We start from the raw sequence: 25,208 nt of genomic DNA on the forward strand, positions 1-25,208 counted from the left end.
ATCGTTATACATGGTACAGTTCACTGTAGATCTTGGAGTTATGAAGCTCTCTTCCTACGATCAGGTACCCAGTCTTTTCAGTATTAATTTCTAGCCCAAAAATCAATGCCACTACTACTACTACTACGGTCAGGGCAATGTCATCTGCACAGACCATACAGGTATTTGCATAATCAATTTGAATGCCCTGAAAATTCTCTTTGCTGAACTCTCCTGTTATTTTTTTTAAAGTGCTAGTTTGAAAAGGACAGGTGATAGTCCATCTCCTTGTCTTTAGCCTGCTTCCACCTGGAAACTTTCTCGCGATTTATTCCCTCTCTTAAATCCAGTCTTTGCGTCATTTACGCATCTCTTGAAGTCCAACGAATTCCTTTGGTATGCCAGACTCTGTCATGGTTTTATCAAATTCAGCACATGAATGCTATCATAAGCCTTCTTGAGGTCTACAATAAGAGGTTCATTTTTCACAGATCTGTTTTAAGACAAAAATTTGGCTCATGCATGATCAACCTGTTTGGAAACCACCTTGGCATTCTCCAATTACTTCTGCTGCAAAGAGTTTGATCTGTTCTAGTAGACAGTTGCATATGATCTTATAGCAGTTATTGAATAGTGCTATGCCCCTGTAGTTGTTATACAGGGTATTACAAAAAGGTACGGCCAAACTTTCAGGAAACATTCCTCACACACAAATAAAGAAAAGATGTTATGTGGACATGTTTCTGGAAACTTGTGTTGACATGCAACTCATTGCTCTACAGCACTAGCATCAAGCACATCAGTACGTAGCATCAACAGGTTAGTGTTCATAACAAACGTGGTTTTGCAGTCAGTGCAATGTTTACAAATGCGGAGTTGGAAGATGCCCATTTGATGTATGGATTAGCATGGGGCAATAGCCGTGGTGTGGTACGTTTGTATCAAGACAGATTTCCAGAACGAAGGTGTCCCAACAGGAAGACGTTTGAAGCAATTGATTGGCGTCTTAGGGAACACGGAACATTCCAGCCTATGACTCGCGACTGGGGAAGACCTAGAACAACGAGGACACCTGCAATGGACGAGCCAATTCTTCGTGCAGTTGACGATAACCCTAATGTCAGCGTCAGAGAAGTTGCTGCTGTACAAGATAACGTTGACCACGTCACTGTATGGAGAGTGCTATGGGAGAACCAGTTGTTTCTGTACTATGTACAGCGTGTGCAGGCACTATCAGCAGCTGATTGGCCTCCACGGGTACACTTCTGCGAATGGTTCATCCAACAATGTGTCAATCCTCATTTCAGTGCGAATGTTCTCCTTATGGATGAGGCTTCATTCCAACGTGATCAAATTGTAAATTTTCACAATCAATATGTGTGAGCTGACGAGAATCCGCACGCAATTGTGCGATCACGTCATCAACACAGATTTTCTGTGAACGTTTGGGCAGGCATTGTTGGTGATGTCTTGATTGGGCCTCGTGTTCTTCCACCTACGCTCAATGGAGCACGTTATCACGATTTTATACGGGATACTCTACCTGTGCTGCTAGAACATGTGCCTTTACAGGTACGACACAACATGTGGTTCATGCATGATGGAGTTCCTGCACATTTCAGTCGAAGTGTTCGTACGCTTCTCAACAACAGATTCGATGACCGATGGATTGGTAGAGGCGGACCAATTCCATGGCCTCCACGCTCTCCTGACCTCAACCCTCCTGACTTTCATTTATGGGGGCATTTGAAAGCTCTTGTCTACGCAACCCCGGTACCAAATGTAGAGACTCTTCGTGCTCGTATTGTGGACGGCTGTGATACAATACGCCATTCTCCAGGGCTGCATAGCGCATCAGGGATTCCATGCGCCGGAGGGTGGATGCATGTATCCTCGCTAACGGAGGACATTTTGAACATTTCCTGTAACAAAGTGTTTGAAGTCACGCTGGTACGTTCTGTTAATGTGTGTTTCCGTTCCATGATTAATGAGATTTGAAGTAGTAAAATGAGCTCTAACATGGAAAGTAAGCGTTTCCGGACACATGTCCACATAACATATTTTCTTTCTTTGTGTGTGAGGAATGTTTTCTGAAAGTTTGGCTGTACCTTTTTGTAACGCCCTATATACTGATTTATCTTTCTTTTTATAAATGGAGCATATCACAGCTACCTTCCATTTCTTTGGTACTGCAGGTTTTGCCCATAGTAACTCTATTACCTTGTGGATTTTGGAACAATAGGACTTTGCCTCCAGCTTTCAGAAGCTTAGTGAGAATTCCATCCCCTTGTGGACTCTTGACATTCTTTTTCAATTTGTTTTCTTATATCTTCGGTGTAGGTGGAGGACATTCTGGATCCACAGTTCCTGGTCATTAAACATAATTTACTTGGTTCTCTGAAATGTAGTAGGTCCCTGAAGTATTCTATCAGTCTTCTCCCAATCCTCTGATGATCTATTAGCACCTTTCCATTGACATCTTGAATGAATTTGTATTAGTTTGATCCTCCTCTAAACTTCTTCACTTTCCTATATAGTTCTTCAGTCTTGCTGAGCTGTTTCCATGAAGCTTCTTATATATCTTCTCTTTGCTTTCTTTAGAGTGGCCTATGTTGGTTATCTTATTTCTTAGAATCTTTATTGCCCTTCCTGTTGCATATTACTTTGTACCCATAATAATTTGGCCCACCACCTCTCGCAGATCGCTTTCCCATATTCCTTATCAAACGACCCTCTTTTCCCCTTAGATTTGGGATTACTTCTTTGGCAGCTTTTATTATTATTACTGCATCTTCTTTCCAATTCTGATCTCTTCAGTATCTTCATTTTCTTCCTACTCCAATACTTCAAGCATTTGGTCAGTTTGGCCTGAAATTGCCTCTTATTGTCTTTGCTCAAGTTTTCCTGATCATACAGAGTGAGATGCATTCCTTTGCCCTTTCTAGGTCTCCACACTGCAGTCACCACTACTCCGATATGGAATGGTCCGATCTACATTCAGCACTTCTTACTGTTTTGAAATTTAGTAGAACATTTTTACTCTTGCCTCTACCAACACATGGTCAATTTGGTTCACTGTCTTCCTATCTGGAGATACCTAAGTTCCTTTATATATTCTCTTCATGTCAAAGTAACAACTGCTTGAAATTAGTCAACCAAGTGCTCACATCATGTAATCTGTGCTTACCAAAGTTTCCTCAAAGGCTGCTTTTACAGTGTTGTCAAAAATCTTTCCCAATGTCTCACTTTCTCTGTTATTCTCTAAAATTAGAATGAGATGGCTCAGTGGGCAAGGCATGGGAGTTTTATTACTGATGAGCAAAATTGAAATCCCACTCAGTCAACAAACTTAGATTCCCTGGGGATTATACTAATCAGTTCAAGATTAATAGAAGATGGTTACTTTTATAATACCACAGCAACTGATGCGGAAGGGTGTAAATTCTGGGACTGTGTTTGCCTAAGTCATCTTTAGTGCATCCAAGTTAAGTGCTGTCGGGCTGGGCTAGCACTTGCATGGGTGACCATCTGGTCTGCGGAGTACTGTTGACAATCAGGGTATACTCAGCCCTTGTGAGGCAAACTGAGGAGTTACTTGACTGAGTAGTAATGGCTCTGGTCTCGTATACTGACATACGGCCAGAAGAGCAGTGTGCTGACCACATGCCCCACCATATCTGCATCCAGTGATGCCTGTGGGCTGAGGATGACACAGCAGTCGGTCGGTAAAGTTGGTCTTCATGGCTTGTTTGGGTGGAATTAAGTTGAAGTAGGTTGCTTATCTGGTTTAGTGGGTATGCCTTATGCAACACTACACTTCATAAGAACTGTGCCCTTAGGAATTTCCATTCTGTGTGGGAAGCATGCCACTGCCTTTGGCATTTCCTGTTCCTGCTCCTCTTGTTGAGAAATTTCTTAGTGATGAACAGCTCCTCTTCATCATCATCATCATCATCATCATCATCATTATTATTATTATTATTATTATTATTATTATTATTATTATTATTATTATTATTATTGTTATTGCAAAAAATCTCTTGAAAAAGATGTGATTCAGAAGAAAGGCTGTCGACACATGACAGACTATATGCCCTGTGAGCCAAAGTCTTCAGAATGCCTGTTTTTCTGTGACAGACCATGACTGCTCTTGGTGTAGAAAATAAAACATACACACACTAAGTGAGTCATCTGACCTCCAATTCCCCAGGATGACCTGGAATAGTAACTGGCCATCATTCTCTAATTCATATTGGAAAGACAAGAAATAAAATGATAAAAAGCCGCTTTTAATTTCTTAATGTCATGAGGCCATATGGCAAATGTGTTACACACATAGCGAAGCAAACACGTATCTTTAAAAAGAAGGTTTGCAATCATTCTTCCTAAATGTTTTCCACAGAGAGGCTAACTGACACTGGGGAATACCCTCTCAGTTTCTCCAAAGCATAGCTGCTAGAAATAAGTTTATGTCAGCACATGACTGAATATGTCCACTAGAACATATTAATCAGACAATTAATGGAACTCTGGTGAATAATAAAACTATGTCACAGCTGATGATAATGTCATTGTCTGTTGTTTATAATCCAATATGGTGTCAGAGGAAGACTACAAAGTTGCATATACAATGGCACTTAACAGTATTAACTTATAATTGTCTTGAAGGATCTGGTGAGTTGCCTCTATGTTGCTGACTAAGGAGTGAATTGGGGCCCCTCCCTTACACACAGTGGGTTATTCACAATCAGTGACAGCAGAGTAAGTGTGAATAATAACAGGCTTCTAAATGTCTTCTCTGGTATGCCTGAGACACAGAGTCTTCTTCCTTTTTGTTCACATGTTTGGTGGTTTCACTATTATGACATTTGTACACAGAATCAGCAAACAGGCAATCTTCTCATTATAATCCTAGAATTCCTTGATGACTGTAGTGCTGCCTTAATCAGCAGGAAAGATGCCAATGCTTTCAAATTCACTCAGCACCTGAAGCGTTGTCCTTTCACCCCCGGAAATGTTAGGTGTGGCTGTGTCCCATTCAATTTATAGTATACCTCAGAATGAACACCCTCTGTTGGATCTGGTGGAGTGCTGTCATCACTTGTTCTCTTTCTCTGTCAATACTTGTGATACATAGTGCTTCCTGTATTGCCTGCAAACTTCAGTTTCATTAGAAGTCACCAATCTGTTCCCATGCAGGTTGATAATTGCCTCCAGCTTGCACTATTATTGTTGTTGTCCCCCCCTCCTCCCCCCCCCCCCCCCCCCCTCGTGCAGATGCTCAAACTCCAATGTTAGATAAGCTGCTGCCTTCTCGCATAACAACTAGCAAAGGTCCACAGCATGACCTATATGCAGTTCCATGTACAAGTGGAGATTTCCTTCAGAAACTGTGTCCAGTTGGCAACGGGGGGCCAAATTATTTTCCTTACCAATCTCAAACTTGTACAGGGTTGGATCCTAGTAGCTGCACCCAAGGTTGTGTGGGCAACAATCCAAATTACTTTTCTCTCTCGACACATTAGGAAGAATGGAAGAGCATAAACAAGTGCCTTTTCTGCTGTCGTAGCTTATCCAACTTTTTTTAAGCTCTTGTATATCTCCTCCAAGCTGATTTCCATAGTATACTTTCTCATGGTTTACACACAGTATTGGTGCATAATATCTTATAGGCCATGTCTCTGAGTTGCTCCTCCCCCCTCCTCAATATTATAACAACATAACTGGTGCTCCCTGAGATACTGAATCCTCCAGGGAGCAGTTCCCACTCTACTCCTCTACCCTGGATGTCCTTACTACCCATCCCTTCGCATTTCCTTGATTCTGTAGCTGGCATTGTGTACACTGACCGTACCTCGCATTTCCTGGATGACCGAATTACCTTATCAACATAGGCTGCACCTACATTCTGAAGGAACAGCAAGTAAACATGGGCCCAGAGACAAGGGAATAAGCTCCTGCCACACTGTCTGGATGCCACCTATAGGTTTGAATTTGATACAAGCTGCCTTGGACAGTCCAAAGGATGATTGGTTAGGTCATACATCCACAGAATCGTGTGTGTACAAAAATTCTGCAATCAGTAGACATATGCTGCTCTTCTATCTTAGCATAGTTTGACAGCTAACAGAGAACTAGTTATCACTAACATTTCTGAAGATTGGCAGACTGTTTCCTTTGTTAGTCATTACAGATATGACATTCTCTGATAGCCATTATTTTAACTGTGGGTGTTCGTGTCAGTGCCATTGCAGCTGCTACTAATTCCCTCATGTCCATCTCTTTTAGTAAATTTTATTCTGTTCTTTGTACAGTCTGACCTATTTTCTTCCTTTCTTGAGATGTTCCATCCTTCATGTTTAACTGAAGCAGATAATGTGTGTTTATTTTAAGGCACTAGTCATTTCAATGATTTGAGGAAACTGTCCACTGCTTCTACCATGAGTAAATCTCTCCATCTTCAAATAATTTCTGCAATCAACATCTATCCAAAACTGTTTCATATTTTCTAGTTCTTTTCTGCCCCTATGATTTTCCTCTCTTGTGGTCCTCCCTGAATCCTGGATGGTATGGCATTCACCATCCTATGTAAACCAACTTCCAGCACACAGGAATTCTTTTGCGTTTTCTACTAAGATATCATTCTTCGTAACTTTCATGTTAATGTTAAGTTAATTACTATTCTCCTTTCTATTAATCAGTGTCAACATATAAATTTTATGAATTTTTCCTTTGGTCTTCATAGTGGAGATGCAGCTTACCAAAACCAATTTAAAATTAATTAGTAAACCACTTCTTCCTCCACAAGCTATGTTAAATCACTTAAGTCCACAGAATAAAACGTCAATGTTTCACATATTCATAACAAGATACCCAGAAAAATATGTCTACTTCAATATCTGACAACATTGTTTCTTAATTTTATACGGGGCAGTCAAATGAAAGTGAGACAGATGGGAAAAATGTAAGCACACTGATTATTATTTCAGAAATAATCAACGTAATTTTTAATTCATTTTCCCACTGCGAGATGAGATAGCCAATGCCTTCATGGAAAAATATTTGCTGTTGCCTATGGAACCATGATTGTACCTCTATGTCTGAAGCACATCAATGGCCACGTTTGGGGAGGGATCGTGACTTAATGGAGGATGTATAAGGCCTTCCCAGTGAAACTTCTACAGCGTAAAAGAATCTTCGCAACATGTGGGCTTTACCTACATTTTTTCCATCTGCCTCTTTTTCATTTGAATGCCCCTTATACTTACATGAACAGCATTTAACAAGTTAAACCATTTGCAAATTTTGCACATGCTTCCTCTGACCTACTGCTTCATACTCTAGGAATAAGAGCGTCTGTAACCAAAGCTACACTGCTTCAATCTAGAAGGTAGTTACCAAAGATACAGAAGCAAAATGCACATTGTTAATCAGCAAATGAGTATATATTGATTATTTGACATTTAAGGATTACTAACTTCTCAGATTAAGAACAATTACTGAAAGCCATTTGTTCGGAGGTTGCGAAAACAACAAGTGTGAATATGGGCCAATCTTGGAGTATTATTGCTCATTCGTATAATCATGAAAAACACCATAAATCTGTAAATTTTGTGCACTATTCAGAGAAATTGCTAGCTTTGTAAACACATAAGAAGAAGTGAATTGCAGACAGAAATCCCTATACACAATGTATATATATTTCCAAATGAGATATGTTACCTGTATTTATTCATTGATTTTGGAGGTTCAGCAATAACCCCAGCATAATAATTTTCTTTTGGGCCTTCATCTTGAAATAATGCAATAACTCGTGTGCCAACAGGCAGCCTTACTTTGCTTGGTGTTGAATACGCAAGATGTTTTCCTGGGACCACTTTTAGGTAAGAAGATTTGCGGTACTCGTAACGAATCTTGTATGCTGACTGGAGAGTGGAATCCTTTGGAATAAAGTTGTAATTACTAATCTTTAATGAGATATATAATGCGCATTTAAATAAAACAGTATAAAACAGAGCACATAAAACACTCCCAATTAAGAAATGTGTGTATGCTGAAAAATGATGCCTCCAAATTTTTTATCTGATAACTCTTAAAACTTGTTAAATAAAACAAACATTATTCATATTCTACATCTTTATTCGTCATGTCTACATATTTATTTCTCAACTTATTCACCTGCTGATGAACACATTTCTTCCAATGAGAGACTTACTTGTTGATTTTGTCATGTAGAATGTTTGACTATGTTGAAGGACCCACAATCTCACCTCTTCTTGCACTGCCTCATCACTATCAACGTGAAGTCCTCAAAGATGTTCTCTAAGTTTAGGATACTTAAACAGTTCTTTCATATTTTTAAATCCTGCCATAGCAACAGATCTCAACAGCTCCTGGTTTCCACTCCTCTGGTTTTCACATAGCGTGTTGCTGAAATAACTGTGCGCTCATTTCCTAGTACCTTTATTTTTCCCAAAGCTGTTCTTCAATCCTCCTTTATATTTTTTGCTTTACTATAACAGTCAGCAATTTAAACACAATATGTCAGACTGGTCTGTTGATATTTTTCATAGCCATTTGCTAGCTTTTTTATTAATTTTTAGTGCTGCAACAATGACAGTTTTTCAAAACTGATGGTAAGTCTTCTGTTTCATAGATCCTGGACACCAGATCAAATAACCTTCCGATTTCTATACCTCCCACTGAAGCACCTATGAAAAGGCAAGACCTACTCCTCAGCAATTTATAGAATGACTTATTCCTTCTATTTCAAATTTTTCCTTCTCTATTATGCTATGGAACAGCTCTCCTGTTACACAAACTCTATATGCCTTTCTGTCATTTATCTTTCCTCATATTTATACTTCACAGAAGTTTATGCAAACTGTCATTATCTTCATTTACTTGAAATTATTTTTAATTTGCCTGACTAATACTTCCTATGACCACCTTTTTCTCAATTTCTTTGACCACATGCCTCATCTATTCTAATTTTACTTCTTCACACTTCTTGTAGAGTTCATAATATGAGGTCTGTTAGGAAAGCTTATTCTCCTTCTTCTTCTTTTTTGTGCAAACAGTGGATTTGAATCTAGCATGCTCACATGAGCCGACCTTGAACCTTCAAGCGCATGCATGAATTCTTTCCCACTTTAATTACAGAATGTACCTCGGCTGCATAAAATTGTCCATGGTTTCGACAGCTCTAAGGTGGTCTTCATCAGAATAAAAATTACATAGGAGTACCTAGATAATATAATGACATGGCTCAATAATACAATATAATTAATAGAATTACTTCCATACACTGTACAAGCAGTGTACTTATATGTAACCACACCATAGGTGAAGAACATCTGAGCAAAAAAGCTCTCGTCAAATGAAAAAATCACAAGAATAAAAACTGTAAAAATGTAACATGTTTGTCAATTTGAATAAAATGCTCCACCGAAATACAATGGCAGTCACGAGCTCGTTTAGAGGCAAACAACTGCATCAAACCACCGCTAACCGTTAGACTAGACAGCTAACAGGCCAAGGCAGCCACGAGTTGGACATGAAAACAGATTCGTGCCATCTAGTAAGAAGTGATCGAATTACAGACAAGAGTAACTGAGGCACTGTATAGACAATTTAACAACATTAAAGGCAAGAACAGGAATCAGTGCATGAAAATTACAACATACCGTAATGGTCTTATTTTATAAATGAAATATAGTTTAAATGTACATAAAAGATCTGAAACTGGAAAGGAAAACAATGTTTAAGAGTCTACATTTACATTCAGACCATTTTTAATTAGTGGCTCTATACCTTGAAAAAAGTTTATATTGGATAATTGCAACTGTTTGTTCAGAATGAAACCGTCTTTCAGGGATAGGTGTTTAAAAATCCCTAGATCTTCAAAGATGTTAAGCCTGAAGCCTTTTTTTCTGCGAGTACAAGATCTGACGTCTTTTACATCTTTAGGATTATGCCCTGTGATTAACAAATGGTCAGCGAAAGTTGAATTGTCAACATTGGTGCCTTTTTTGCTGAGAAGGTGTTCCTTGAATATTGTCGCAATAGCACAGCCTGTTTGGCCTATGTAATAGGCAGGACAACTGTCGCAAATAATTTTATAGACACCAGAATTATGCAGAGGGGAAAGCATAGGTTTCAAGTTATGTATGATATTACTTTTTAAAGAATTATTAGTGGAGTTGTATTTATTTTGAAGTAAACGCTGTATTCTGTAAGAAATTGGACATAGAAATGGTATGGAGAAAAATTTTTTCTTTTCATTAGGTTCATTATTAGAAAGGCCTAGGGTAGTGACTCTCTTATTGGTTTTCCTACTAAAAATACTATATACTATAGAAGGATCATAGCCAGTATTGGTAGCCACAGTTTTAATGAGATTGATTTCAGAACTGAGATTTTCAGAAGTAAGTGTGGAGGTGACTATGAATAGCTGAATGGAAAAAGGCCACCTTATGAGAATGCAGGTGTAGACATGAATCGAATAATTTGATCATAATTGGTTTCTTTGTGGAAGATATTGAATCTAACTTTGTCATCTACTATCGTAAGAGTGAGATCTAGAAAATTCAATCGCTGGAACTCATTTTCGTGCTCACAGGTTAAAGAAATATTTTCATGAAACTCATTGAACATATTAAAATGTTTATCTACACCGTCATTAGGCCCTTTGTATTTTATAGATCTCACTCTTATGATAGTAGATAACAAAGTTAGCTTCAAATCTTCCACAAAGAAACCAGTTCTGATCAAATTATTCCATTCATGCCAGTACACCCACATTCTCATAAGATGGCCTTTTTTCATTCAGCTATTCATAGAGCCACCTCCACACCCCTTTCTTCTGAAAATCTCAATTCTGAAATCAATCTCATTAAAACTGTGGCTGCTAATACTGGCTATGATCCTTCAATAGTAGATAGTATTTTTAGTAGGAAAACCAATAAGAGAGTCACTACCCTAGGCCTTTCTAATAATGAACCTAATGAAAAGAAAAAATTTCTCCCCATCCCATTTCTGGGTTCAATTTCTTACAGAATACAGTGTTTACTTCAAAATAAATACAACTACACTAATAATTCTTTAAAAAGTAATATCATACATAACTTGAAACCTATGCTTTCCCCTCTGCATAATACTGGTGTCTATAAAATTATTTGTGGCAATTGTCCTGCCCATTACATAGGCCAAACAGGTTGAGCTATTGTGACAATATTCAAGAAACACCTTCTCGGCAAAAAAGGCACCAATGCTCACAATTCAACTTTCATTAACCGTTTGTTAACCACAGGGCATAATCCTAAAGATGTAGAAAATGTCCAGATCTTGCACTCAGAGAAAAACAGCTTTAGGCTTAACATCTTAGAAGAGCTAGGGATTTTTAAACACCTATCTCTGTACAACAGTCTGATTCTGAATGAACAGTTGCTATTATGCAATAAGAACTTTTCTCAAGGTATTGAGCCACTAATTAAAAATGGTCTGAATGGAGATACTCCCCTCAGTGTAGACTCTTAAACATCATTTTCCTTTCCAGTTTCACACTTTTTATGTACATTTGAACTATATTTCATTTATAATATAAGACCGTTATAGTATGTTCTAATTTTCATGCACTTATTCCTGTTATTGCCTGTAAGGTTTAATTGTCTATACGGTGCCTCAGTTGCTCTTGTCTGTAATTCGATCACTTCTTACTAGTGATGGAGCAAATCTGTTTTCATGTTCAACTCGTGGCTGCCTTGGCCTGTTAGCTGTCTAGTCTAACGGTTAGCAGTGGTTTGATGTAGTTGTTTGGCTCTAAACAACCTCGTGACTGCCACTGTATTTTGGTAGAACATTTTATTCAAATTGACAAACATGTTACATTTTTACAGTTTAATTTTCATTCTTGTGATTATTTCAATTTGACAAGAGCTTTTTTGCTCAGATGTTCTACACCTATGGTGTGGTTACATGTAAGTACACTGCTTGTACAGTATACGGAAGTAATTCTATTGTATTGTATTGTTGAGCCTTGTCATTATATTTTCTAGGTGATCATACATAATTTTTATTATGATGAAGACCGCCTTAGAGCTGTCAAAACCATGGTCAATTTGACAACAATTTTATGCAGCCGAGGTGGCTATACACACATTCTGTAATTAAGTGAATGCAAGGTTGCTGGACTTCAGCCTATAACAATGTTTAAAATTTCTTTTCCATCCGTCGAAAGCATCAGTTGCTGATAAGCAGCGGTTGAGTGAGGTAGTGTGCAGTGCTTGTGTAATTTTTTATAGCAAGGGAAATGACGGAATGACTGGAGCAGCACTACTCCACAAAATTTTGCCAGAAACTGGATGACAGCCAGGTGGAAATGGCTTTCAGTGATGACGCTATGGGCATCACACATAGTAAGAAGAGATATGACCGGTTTAAAGACAGTTACACACCAGTGGAGAGCAAGCCACGCACTGGTTGGCCATCAACATGCTGAAATGACCAGGTCATTGTCAAACTGAACGCTGTGGTGATGTGGGATCGTCATGTGATTATCAGAGAAAATGCGAAAGAGTTTGACATCAGCACTTTTTCGGCACATTCTACTGTGACCAAAGATTTGACCATGGACAGAGTGTGAGCGAAATTCGCTACAAAGCAGCTGACGGAACAGCAAAAGCAACCTCATGCTGAAGCCTCACAGGACACAAACAATGCTCCTGCACATTCCTTGCACCGATTCAGATTTTTTTTCTTATTGAAAAACCAGATTCCTGCACTTCAACAGGCACTTTACTCTCCTGACATGGTCCCCTGCAACTTCTGGCTGTTCCCTAAACTCAGAGGCCACTGAAAGGAATGACCCCATTCTAAAAGAGGCTTTCGTGGCATGCTACCAACAATGGCGGCAATGCAGGGAGAAGTGTATGGAGCCCCAAGGGAAATACTTTGAGAGTGATTAGGTGTACAACTCTACAGGTAAGCTAGCTTTTTTTTCCTGGCCGAAGGTCAGTTACTTTTCTAACAGACCTCATATAGATGGTTTCTCGTTTAATATTTATAATACTTCCTTTTGTCAATGGCCTGGGGTATTCATTCAGTTATAGATGACCGCCTTAGCTGTAACTATGGTGACACCGCTGTCATTTTCACTTCATCTCATTTTTTCTTAAATCATCTATATTCCACTTTCCTGTACTTTCCATCTTCTTTCATTCTTCTCAATTTTGGCCTAGTATCCATCATTAATATAATATGAGTCTATTTCTAGAGTGGTGTATGCTCTGACAACCAACACTTGCTTCAAAAAGCTTTGTCTACCCACAAAATGATCCAGTTTACACCTTCCAGTTCTCTCTGTATTACACTTCACTAAACTTTCTTCCCACCTTCAGTCATTCCACACTTGTTCGGATTTCTATGTTTCCCTCAAGTTTAAACCTAAATTGTGAACAAGCGATGATGTATCCAAACCTTTGTAAAAAATTACATCATATGGGCTTCACTCATATTAACATTGTGTTTCTTGTTTCATTTCCCCCCCCCCCCCCCTTCACAAAGTGAGAATGATTCTTTAAATGCAAAAACACTTTGTACCCTAGACCCTTGACTATGAGGAGAAATTTAAAATTCAGCGCTGCTGTCAGCAATAACTTTCAATACAAATATTAAAGATTCAGCATCAACTGAATTAATTAGCATTACTATAAAAAGAAAGACCTCATATGATCTACAACATACAGGATAACCTGGAAGTGTGATGTGAAAAGTAATACTAACATCATATTTCTGAACATGTTCAACTACTCTGGCCTGTGTCCAAGCACCATGAAATCCATACTTCATGACAAACACAATCTCGCCTGGGGCAGGTCGTGGTTTATGGACCATCCCCACTGGCGGTAATGGTTTGTGGTCCACCCTTACTTCATCCAAGGCAACAACTTCCTGTGACTGAGCAGAAAAGATATTTGATTAAGTATATACTCAGAATAAAAGTTAAGTTAAAAATAAAAAAAAAATAAAAAAACCACACACACACACACAATTATGTCAAATTCACATAATGCTTTTACAAGGTGACATGTGGGAATTTCGTTAACACACAAAAAAAGAACTTACTGGGAACATTCTGAAAGAGAGAGAGAGAGAGAGAGAGAGAGAGAGAGAGAGAGAGAGAGAGAGAGAGAGAGCTAACAGTAACAGAAGGATAATGCAAAATACATCAATATAAACCACCTCATCCTACACAATGCTAACAGGCAGAATCGTGAAGGAAGAGTAGCACCTGCCACATAAGGAGTCCAGGCTACAATTACCTCTTACATCATCCACCAGCAGTGTTTTCAATGTACATTAAAAAGGCTTTTACTTAACAACTCCTGCTATACTACAGAGAAATTCTTGAATAGAAATAATTAGTTTTATATTCTCTCTCTCTCTCTCTCTCTCTCTCTCTCTCTCTCTCTCTCTCTCTCTACATTTGTACCACTGACATGTTCCACATTATTATGTTAGTCAAGAATATGTCATATGAAAATTAACTAACATCTAGGAGAAACCTTCCTAGCCTTTCAAAACTTCCAAATCCTGGTCTGGCTCAGGTTCAACGACAAAATCTTCATGATATGGACTCAGAGCCACCCCACCCTATCCATATTCCTTCACAACTCTACACTTTTTCTCCCATCCGCTTCAACTGGTCCTCTTCTGCTCAATGTGACACCTTCCTGGACATTGGCCTCCACCTCTCTGTCCACATTAAACATACTAACCACCAACAGTACTTGCATTTCAACAGCTGCTATTCCTTCCACACCAGAAACTCCCTTCTATACAGCCTAGCCACCTGTGGACAACAAATATGTAGAGATGAGAACTCCATAGCCCGGTACATTGAAGGCCTCTCAAAAGCCGTCACAGACAGCCAATACCCCCAAACCCAGACCACAAACAAATTTCCCGTGTCGTATCCCCACACACCTACAACAGGATATTTGGCTGTTTTCCGGAAATCATCTATAAATGATTAATTATGTCGTTTTCTGCCCCTACCATGCTTTTTTTCCCCCTCTTGAATTTCAGTATTCTTTTATAAAAACGGAAATGAAATTAAAATAATTTTAACACCCATTGCAACACTCCATTCAAGTAGTGTGATGTCTGTGATGTCACTGGCTAGTTAGCTGCTCCTACTGTCATGATGCTAATTCACAGTGATGTCTTGTTTTTGAATTTACGTTTGGGGAAAAGGGTTACAAATGGTGCATAGCACCATACTGTACAAATACATCGAAAAAAAAAAAAAATACTGAAAAGTTGTTTTTGGGTGTTTCAGAGAATGAGAAGATGCATAAAATGCGGTTGCACTGTACCGGAAAAATTGCCACCACACTGATGCACACTTTCACTAACTTTATTAAATATGTCCTGCACTGTGCAGTTAACACTAACTTATCCGCAAGATGTGCTCTCCCACTGTTACAATGAAGGATAGTCTCATTCAATGAAATTAAACTCATAGTGAAAATTGTTGTTTTACCTAATGACTCCACAATTATTCGGTAGCTCAGTTGTTAGAGCGGTAAACCATCGAATTTTAAAGACGATGTCCATATAGATTGCTTGTTTGAATCTAATATGAAAGAACGTTTTAACTTATTTGTAAAACGGCTCGACAATCCTCTCATATGAAAACCAAATCACAATTACAAAACTTCACTACACCGATCAGAAACCGAATATTATTGTTTTTTCCTCGCTGTTTACATGCGCTTAGATTTGCAATTGCTGTTCACATGCATCATGTTCAGAAAGAGATTTTCTAGTTAATGTGACCACACACATTTTACTTTATTGGAAACAATATTTCTACCTTCGTACTGTCTCGCTAGGATCTTTACAATAACTTTTTCAGTTCCACCATCTTACATGAAGATGAAGTAAGTCTGCTTCAAACATTAAAGGTAGTTTACACTCACAAACATCAGAGCCCTTACGTTTGGTCACCTGCACCTCGTAGTCCTACACCTTGTTGTACTCAAAATTTATAGTGATATCTTCACTACAAGCAATGCTTTCCACAAAAGTGGACTGTTTTCTCATAAAGTAATTGCATTTATCCTCTGTTCTCCGTTTCTCAGACTAAGACTAACATGAAGCTATACATAATACATGCCACAGTCAAAATAACTGCTACAATCAATTCTTGCTACTGCTATTTTTGTATTGCGTGTAAAACTTTTAAAAATATATGACCTCCCACTTACACTGCAGTCGAACATGCTACACATTGTTACACAGAGCACCTGATGCATGCAGTACATCATTTGAGTACCTTGTACATAGGAAATCAGCATTAAATTTTGACAAGAATAATTTTGTTGTGCTTTGGGTCATAGCTCATGACTGATAGTTGACTATCTAGTTATAATATACTGATCCATTTGCAAAAGTTCTATAATTCCTTAGTTTTGAGCGAGTTTAATGATGTGGCAGGGAATAGGTAAAAGCATGTCTGTCATTGTACATATCGTCGCTCTAAATGGGTGGAGTATAAACATACCAACTTTTGCAAGGTTTTTACTATCAGCATTCAAAAAATTGCTGTCTATTGTTACTTAGAAGTTATAACCACATCTTCCATCAGTAAACGAGTAAACGGTTTGCAGTAAAAGTACGTATCTCCGGAGGTAACTGTGGAATAAACATGAAACTTTGCACATAACAACTTACCAATAAAAGGTCTTATAATACAAAATTTCATTTTCCTACCACTGTCCAATAGGCAAAGGTTTTTCTAAAAATGCTAGCTGCAGCCCACATAGCAGATGATCTTAGCAATTACATTTCTGATGCAGACCAATTCAACTGACTCTGCACAATGCAGTACTTCCCTCCCTCCTTCCACTGCTGACATGCCGAAGTTCTCTACAAAAGTAGCCAAAGATGAGAATGTTGCCAAAAGAAACTCTTAAACTGCGACATCTTCAAAATGAGTGAATAAAGTAAGAACTCAGATAATGTTTAATAAATAGTGATAACTCATAAGAAAGTTAAATGCTATAGTAGTTGGTGATACTTACAGTTTCATATTTTGAACTTTTTATTGGCATCCTGTGTAGTGGTGTAACTTTCTTAGTTGCAACACCCACTAGAACAGAAATAAGCATGATGTATGTGAACAAAAATTCTGTTTTACACAATATTATTATTTCATAAATTCATCATTATGTTATAAAGTACTTTATAAATACATGAATAAAATTCAAGTGTATAGAGTGATACACGCTGCCTTATCAACTGACAAATAAATTTAAATGTACATTCTTCTTTATGAGCTGATGTAACAATTCCCAAATGAATGAATAAAGTACATTAAATAACAACATCATGAGAAAACATTCACTTGAAAGTAAAATGACAGCTTATGCTATTTCTGCTCGCAAATTGTGAAGCACCTATATACATCTACTGTTATATATGTTACATACTTCAGAGCTATTCATCTCCCCAAAATGTCCTCAGGTCCAAATTTCAACAATTTCCCTATTAACAGAGGTACTTTGAAATATCAAAAGCTTACTGCAGTGCAGTCATAAATATTCTCTTATTGTTCTATTGTTCTCACTCTTCAAGAAAAGTGAGCATTTTGTAATCCATATAAAATTACTAACCAAGTCATTTTTGCTCACACATAGATCCTGAGAATATTCGTTTTTGTTTTAATGGGGTCGCAACTTTAAGTAGGCATTCAAAATATTTATCTAACTTTACATGCAAAAATTTAGTGAAGCCAGACTGCCTGCAGTGCTTTTGCAATTTGCTCGACTACTCAGAGGTTCTGTTTCTTCTCTGCTTACTGCACTGTTTGTATTTATTTTATCCCACCAATGCAAAACTCCAACAGACACTGCCATATCATAATGTACACCAACATCATTGAAATGAAATGTGCGTATTACATGGTTTTGTTTGTCGGGAGATACGATCAGGGGTTGTTCAGCCACCTGGAGCAAGTCTTTATTTGAGACCACTTTGCCAACTTGCGCCTTGATGATGGTGATGATGATGAAATGATGATGAGGACAACACTTGCACACACCCCAGTCCCGAACAGAAAAAAATCCCCACCCAGCCAGGAATCGAACCTGGGACCCTGTGATTTAGAGTCAGCAACCCTAACCACACCATCTCTATAAGGATTGTTGCAATACTGGATGAAATTATTAAAATCACTCTGGGAATAAAATGGAACACATATATGTATTTACCACCAACAACATACTGGAAAGATTCATCATGACTGAATGGCTAAAACAATATATATATCGAAGGCGTAAGCATATTTGATCATATTTATGAATTTTTGAAAACAAGTTCTGATACTTTCTCATAGTACAAAACTTAAGAACTTTGCACAGAGCAATTTTCTTTACAGTGCACAAACACAATACCTTTCACCCAATATTATACCTTCCTTTCTCAGTTTTCTTCATTTTCTCCGTTCATTTCTGTTCTCTCTTCTTTCCTGTTTTCAGTTCTTTGTCATACTCAATCATCACCTTCATATACTTCACTTTTACATGCACTTTGACAGAGTACTTTGCTTTCTTTGACTTCGCTATTGGTAAATGGTTACTGCTTTAATTTGTTAAATCATCCCCCCTCGAAACCCCTAAATCAGTATGGCTAACGTCATCACCCAAATCATTGTTTGTGTTCTAATTCCAACTTTTTTAATACACTAATTTACACGGCCCATATCCTGAGCCCCACCTTTCTACATCCCTTTTCATTATTTCTCTTTTGTTTTCCTTTAGATTCGTAAGATAGACCTTTTCATTCTGGAACACCTCAACTGCATAAAACTATATGAAGATGCAGTTTTTCTGCTTCCAACCTTTCCTTTATGAGATGGAAATTATTTAATGTTTTACGACTGTATTACACTTAACATTATTACACTTAACATTATTCTGAGAGCAAGGCTATTACCTGTTGAATTACTCCTATTTGCACCATACTTAAAATATAGTAAGTTTTGTGAACAGTGTAGCAGCAACGATACATGCAACAGAGATGAACTTTATACCACAAATTAGGCACAAGGCAATACCCAAATGATCGGGATTGTAGCACTGAGAAGGTTCTCTGCCTCTGAGAATACAAAACAGTATCAGGGCGCAACAAACTGCAGTCAGATCCTTTAAACACCGTGCAACAGAATCAAAGAGGAAGTGGATATGTTCCTGTGAAACTCAGGTCCACGTGACTTGAATACAATTCCACAAACGATAAATAGTGGTTGCCAGAGGACCACAATGAACAACGTACCAACAAATCACTAATCTAAAAAACGAAAACCGCGAGTTACAAACAGCGGCATCAAGCAAAATACCAGGTAAAAATGCAATATAGAAAAATACTAATGATTTGAAGCTCCTGTACACAAACAGTCACAGTGCAATAGTGGAAAATAATCCTATAAAGGCCAGAAGTGTGTTAATAATTCAAACACAGCTCCAAGTGAAAATACTGATCAAAAGTGCGTAAACCATTCAAACATTTTCCCTGTTTCTCAAGAACAGCCTACCAAAGTGAGTAAATAAGTAACCTTCCCTCAACAAAATTCATCAAACAAAACCGGTCTCATATGCACAAATAGGTTCAGTGTTTTATCAGAAGACAGTAGCAACTTCGTAAACATTGAAAAGGAACATTACATCCAACAGTAAAATCAAATTAAAATGGCAAACAGTAAAATCAAAATCACCAGCAATCATAGGCAGCAGGCAAAAAAATGCAATGTGCTTTTTCTAGCGGACAGTCACGGGAGAACGCTAGCTACTGTTTTACAGGATGTGAATACAGATTTGTGTGCAACTGGCATCATGAAACACCGCACGACGACCAGAAACGCTATTGAAGGTGTCTCAGAATACGGGAATATACTGAAGAACAGCGACATCATTGTTTGTGTGATGGGTGCCAACGACGTAGCTCACAATGAAGCCTGAAAGTGCATAACAAGTTTGAGAGATTTATTAAAAGTAAATATGATGAAAAACACTGTTGTTGTGATGATACCTCATTGACACGACCTCATGTATAATGCGTGTGCGAATAAAGAAATTCACAAAACCAACACTAGAATAAAACAATTATGCTCTACTTACGCAAAATGCAATGTAGTAGATATTAACAGACTGGTGAAAATTCTGCACACTGAACACTGTGAGCATCTGAGCATCAGGGTAAAAAATTTCTCTGTCATGAGATAAGCAAAATTACAAATGAAATTCAAGAATGCAACTGTCTAGTTTTAAAAGACACTATTTCTGGGGACACTTATGGACCTCCTTTTTTTAGGCAATACAACGTTACAGGGGAAGGAAGGGTAGAAACAGCGTTAAGGGAAAACTGCAGCAAAGTAATTAATTCAGATAACTGTGTTGTTTTAGATCAATCAGTGAAAATAAATGAACATGCAAGACCTTGTGACATCAAAATATCTTTCTGTGCAGATAATAATGTTCTCCTCCTACATATAAATGTACAATCACTTCGTGGTAAAATCAATGAACTGCAGTACTGGATTGATAAACCTGTATCAATGAACACTGGATGAAAGAGTCTGAAATACACTTGTGTGTTCCTCCGGGATATTTGCTAGTTACTAGCTATTGCAGAAGAAGCATTTCACATGGTGGAGTCTCAATCTATGTTAAAAGCAAATTAGATTTAGATTATTCAGTAGCAGACCTTAGCAAAATGTGCCTTGAAGGCATATCTGAAGTAGCCAGTATGGTAATACACAAACAAAAATTGTAACTGTGTCAGTGTATCGAACTCCAAGATCTGATGAAATAGTATTTATAGAAAAAATTAACACACTAATTTTGCAGTTGTCCAAATATAAACAACACAAAATTATGATTGTAAATAATATTAACATAGATATAACGGCAAAGAAGAAAAATGTTATCTATATGGTTAACTCTTTGGAGTCATTGAACTATTATTGTTTTAATGAAAAGCCCACCAGACAGAATGCATGTCTTTATAACATAATTAGTAATGTATATAAAGATACTCTTGAATGTGATGTAATAGAATTAGGAATATCAGACCATGCAGGACTATGGCTTTGAACAGAAAATTCAAAACTCAACACTAAAGAAAGACATGTCACGTATAGACTTCTAGGAGAATCCAATGTAAACAACATGATTAATGAGTTACAGCAAATTGATTGGTCTCATAAAATTAATAATAATAATGCAACTGATAAATGCTTTACTATATTCCTCACAGAAATTAAGCACATTGTAGAAAAGACATGTCCCACTGTAACCAAAAGACAATATACTAATAATACACAGAAGCAATGTCCTACTAACAAGTGGTACACTCCAAAACTTAACAAAGTTAGGATACTACTTCTAATTGTGAAGGATAAGTCTAATAAAAGTGATCAAGACAAGGCAAATTACATAAATATTAGAAAACTTTACAAATCAGAAATAAAAGGGGCTAAGTGCAATGCAAATGATAAATACATTTTGAATTCCAAAAATAAATGTAAAGCAGCCTGGCATGTCATAAAACAGGAAATTAATAACATCAATAAAGAAAACAACATCCCTATATACTGTGATACACTCAAAGATTATTTTGTAAATAGTGCCACTACCACTCCACTCAATAATTCTACCATAGATGCAGAAGCACTACTCATCCAAACAAAACAGACTAGTTGAGAAATTTACTTGGACCCATATCACCCTAAATGACATTTGCAAATCGATAAACAAACTAAGCAATGCCAAAACAGAAGTCTATTATGGACTCAGTGATTTCATCATAAAGCGTATAGCAAAGGAAATCAAAATGCCACTTCTCTCACTATCAAACAGAGTACTAGATGAAGGAATTTTTCCAGAATGTCTTAAGCTTACAGTTACACTATCTATGTATAAAAAAGGTGATAAAAACCTCCCATACAACTACAGACCCATATAAATAGTACCAATCATATCCAAAATAATAGAAAATTCGATGCATATGCAGCTATACAGCTATTTTGAAAGCAACAAACGATTAAATGAATGGCAATTCGGATTCAGGTCTCACCGATCAACTGTAAATGAAATTGAAGCTTTGGTAAACAATGTATATGAATCATATGAAAAGAGGATGCATATATCTGGAACACTTATTGATTTAAGCAAAGCATTTGATTCAGTGTCTCGTGACATAATCATTAAAAAGTGAGAATACTATGGCATTGAAGATATACCACTCACCTTATTCAAACCTTATTTAATCGATAGGTTACAGCTTGTATATGCAAATAAACAGAGATCAGCAATACTCCCTATAAAAAGAGGAAAACCCAAAGGCTCGGTTCTTGGGCCTTTCCTGTTCATTGTCTATATTAACGATTTCTCGAATTATATACCATGTAAGAATATACTGTACGCTGATGATACAACACTAATAACCTCACAGGTGACAATTTACAAACTGTGCTGGATAACAACAGAGAAATGATGCAAATGACTTGTCACTGGTGTCAGGCCAATCAACTGTGCATAAACAATACAAAAACAGAAGAAATAATTTTTAATCTAAAAGCTACAAAAAGTAAAAATAAAGCAGTGAAACTACTTGGGTTGCACATAGACCAAAAACTCTCCTGGGAAGAACAACACCAATCACCTGTGCAGCAAACTAGCCCGTGTACTTTTTTTACTGTACAAATTAAGAAACAGTGTGAGATAAGATACTTTATTATCACATAACATGTTTTTATACAATCATTCGATTGAGAACATTGGTGACTCATCAGTCTTTAACCTAAGTTGTTACAGTATTTTATATACTACAGGAAATACATAATACATACATTGCTTATTATAACAAAAATAGAACATTATATTTTAAATCTTTTCATACCTCATCGAATCATTACCATAGCCTTCACACACCTACATGAAGTATGGATGTACTGAACGGAATACAAACTGCCATTCAAACTATAATTCTATACATAAACATGAAAATACAGTGAACGTGTATACTTTGTATCTATATGGCTTCGGAAGTATACCATTTGTACTTGTATCCTTACTCCCTATTCCTATTTATAAATTCTTCTAGACTATAACATTTGCTTTTTATTCATTTAGAAATTCTTCTGGACTATAATAACATTTGCTTTTTAGGTATGTTCCAATGGTCTCCAATGTGGATTCCCCAGATAGTGACCTTATCTTATTTCTGATCGTCTGAGCCATGGAATATGGAGTATTTTCATATACCGTGAGTCGGTGACAAGGTAGTATGTATTTCAATTTATGTCTAGTTTCATAGGCATGTGTGAATGTATTTCCTTCAAACAGATGCGAGTTTTTCTGTTGAAAGAGAAGTATTTCATATATGAAGATGGAAGGGATTGTCACGAAGTCCAGGCTTTCGAACAGTGGTTTGCATGAATGTCTACTATTGGTCCCTGTCATTGCTCTGATTATTTTTTTCTGTAGTTTGGAGATTCGAATGAGATTTGTCTTTTCAGCATCCCAAATAATTATTTCATATCTTATAAGTGTTATGAAATACACGTGGTATACAGTTTTCTTCACCGTAAAATCCGTTACTTTGTGTACTGCCCTCATTGCATAAACTAAACTATTTAATCTCTTCAGCAAACTGTCCACATGGTCGGTCCATTGCAAGTTCTTATTTAAAGTTATCCCAAGAAATTTTACAGAATCAACTGTGGTCAATTCTTTACCTGAATATTCTATTTGCGATATACATTCAGCAGTTTGTTTGGTCCTGAAGTGTATGATTTGGGTTTTTTCAAGATTTAATCTCATAGGATTATCTTTTATCCATTGTTCAAGTTCTTGTAGAGTTTGTTTCGTGGTGCTTACTAATTCATCAGTGTTTTTGCAGCAGACTACAGTAGTTGAGTCAACTGCGTAAAGTATTGTATCTATATTTATTTTGCTAGGCATGTCATTTATGTAATATGAGAACAGAAGTGGTCCTAATATCAAGCCCTGTGGCATGCCTGCTTGAATTTCTTTCCAGCTAGAGCAAGTTTTCTCTCTCTTTTGATCTATCACCACCATTTGGTATCTGTTTTTGAGATAAGATGAAAACCATTTCATAGATTTTTCCATGGAAGCCATAGGTACCCAATTTTTGGAGCAGTAGCTTATGGTTTACTGTGTCAAACGCCTTTGAGAGGACACAAAAAATACCAGATACACTTTGTTTGTTGTCAAGGCATTTACTTATTTTAGAGATTAGTACATTTACAGCTTGTTAAGTGTTTCGTCCCTTCCTAAACCCATATTGAGAATAATATTACCTTCCTTATTGTACTTTTCTAATTGATTACATAATATTTGTTCAACTATTTTAGAGAAAACTGGGAGTATAGACACTGGGTGGAAATTTACTAAATCATTCTTGTCTTCCCTTTTTGTAGATTGGACAGACTTCAGCATATTTCAGTCTGTCTGGAAAGCAGTCTTCATCAAATGATTGGTTTATTATTTTACAGAGTTGAGGTGCAATGCTGTCACTTCCTGCCTTTATGATATTTGTTGGAATTTCATCCCAGCCCACAGATTTGAGATTTTTTAAGGATTGTATGATGTTAGCTACTTCCATGACATGATACTGCAGTCAATTTAAACTCTTTTGATTCCTGCAGTACTGCATCAGGTCTTATTTGTGGAAGCAAGAAGTTATGAATTTTGTTTGTGCTTATGAAGTACTTATTAAATTCTTCACAGATGTGCCGAGCGTTAGTAACAGTATTCCCACCAATTTCTAGTTTGTAATTAAAATGTTTTGTTTCTTCAGTACCTGTTTCTTTCTTGACAACCTGCCATACTGCTTTTGATTTATTTGAGGCATTAGCTATATATTTACTGTTTACCATTTGTTTTGCTTGTTCAACTACCCGATCAAATATTTTTTTGTATTTGATTTTGTACCTAATAAATTCAGCATCATGGTTGGTTTTTGCTTCCTTATGCATTTTCCTCTTTATAATACTAGAGATCCTGATACTTTCCGTAATCCATGTCTTACTTTTATTGTATTTATCATGTGTTGATACGAGGGGAAAGCATTTGTTGAAAATGTTCTTGGATTCACATATGAAAGTGTTGCAATTATTGTTTACTGAACACTGGTTCCTGAAG

The 25,208-nt window shown here is 37.1% G+C and overlaps 1 protein-coding gene across 1 annotated transcript in view; it reads right to left on the reverse strand.

The window, feature by feature from the left end:
- The window catches only part of LOC124625777 (histone-lysine N-methyltransferase SETDB1-like), a 284,740-nt gene that overhangs the window by 142,406 nt on the left and 117,126 nt on the right, over positions 1 to 25,208 (reverse strand). Inside the window, exons 7-9 of the mRNA XM_047149218.1 lie at positions 17,067 to 17,134; positions 13,762 to 13,935; positions 7,702 to 7,919 (exon numbers count right to left, since the gene is read on the reverse strand). Of these exons, the coding sequence (XP_047005174.1) occupies positions 7,702 to 7,919; positions 13,762 to 13,935; positions 17,067 to 17,134 (460 nt within the window). The remainder of the gene's footprint in view (positions 1 to 7,701; positions 7,920 to 13,761; positions 13,936 to 17,066; positions 17,135 to 25,208) is intronic.

The sequence above is a fragment of the Schistocerca americana genome, chromosome 8, assembly GCF_021461395.2.
Source record: "Schistocerca americana isolate TAMUIC-IGC-003095 chromosome 8, iqSchAmer2.1, whole genome shotgun sequence".
Classification (NCBI taxonomy): Eukaryota; Metazoa; Arthropoda; class Insecta; order Orthoptera; family Acrididae; genus Schistocerca; species Schistocerca americana.